Source organism: Brassica oleracea, unplaced genomic scaffold, assembly GCF_000695525.1.
Source record: "Brassica oleracea var. oleracea cultivar TO1000 unplaced genomic scaffold, BOL UnpScaffold13206, whole genome shotgun sequence".
Taxonomy (NCBI): domain Eukaryota; kingdom Viridiplantae; phylum Streptophyta; class Magnoliopsida; order Brassicales; family Brassicaceae; genus Brassica; species Brassica oleracea.
In genome coordinates, this window is record NW_013629726.1 from 1 (window position 1) to 473 (window position 473).

General features: G+C 45.7%; 1 protein-coding gene across 1 annotated transcript; it reads right to left on the reverse strand.

The window, feature by feature from the left end:
* Nucleotides 1-6: 6 nt before the first annotated feature.
* On the reverse strand, nt 7-466 carry LOC106322285 (mavicyanin-like). The gene has a single exon (XM_013760383.1). The coding sequence runs from the start codon at nt 453-455 to the stop codon at nt 24-26; it is 432 nt and encodes a 143-aa protein (XP_013615837.1). The 5' UTR covers nt 456-466; the 3' UTR covers nt 7-23.
* Nucleotides 467-473: the final 7 nt, after the last annotated feature.

The following is a 473-nucleotide window of genomic DNA, read 5'->3' on the forward strand; positions in this document are numbered from 1 at the left end:
AAAAAAATCAATAATTGCCATTTTCACATGAGAGCACCGACGACGACAGCGCAGGCCAGCGAAGCAACGACAGTGGAGAATAGGGGCGATGAAGACGAAGATTTCTGAGAGAGCGGGATCGATCCAAATGCGTTTTGGTAAGAGGGAGCGTCGGCATCGGCAGAAGAAGAGGAGGGAGACAAGGCGTCTGCTTCGGCGGAGTAAGGGCCGACGGAGACAATGAGCTTCTGGTACTTTTGACAGTGGCCAGGATGTCCGCTGGTGAAGTAAAAGGTTCCGTTTTGGGTGAGGTTGAAGAGAGAGTTGCCGTCGTTCATGTACAAGATCGGATCTTTGGTGTTGCAGCTCTTGAAGTTGGAAGCTGTCACTTGAATCATTGAATCTTCGCTTGGTGGGTACAAGAACACTGTTTCAGATTTAATGAGTTTAGATATAGTTTTTAATAATAAATTCATGAATTGAATACTTTTTTT

Excerpts from the sequence above, each read along its gene's own strand:
- LOC106322285 (XM_013760383.1), bottom strand. The coding sequence starts at position 455 with ATGAATTTATTATTAAAAACTATATCTAAACTCATTAAATCTGAAACA.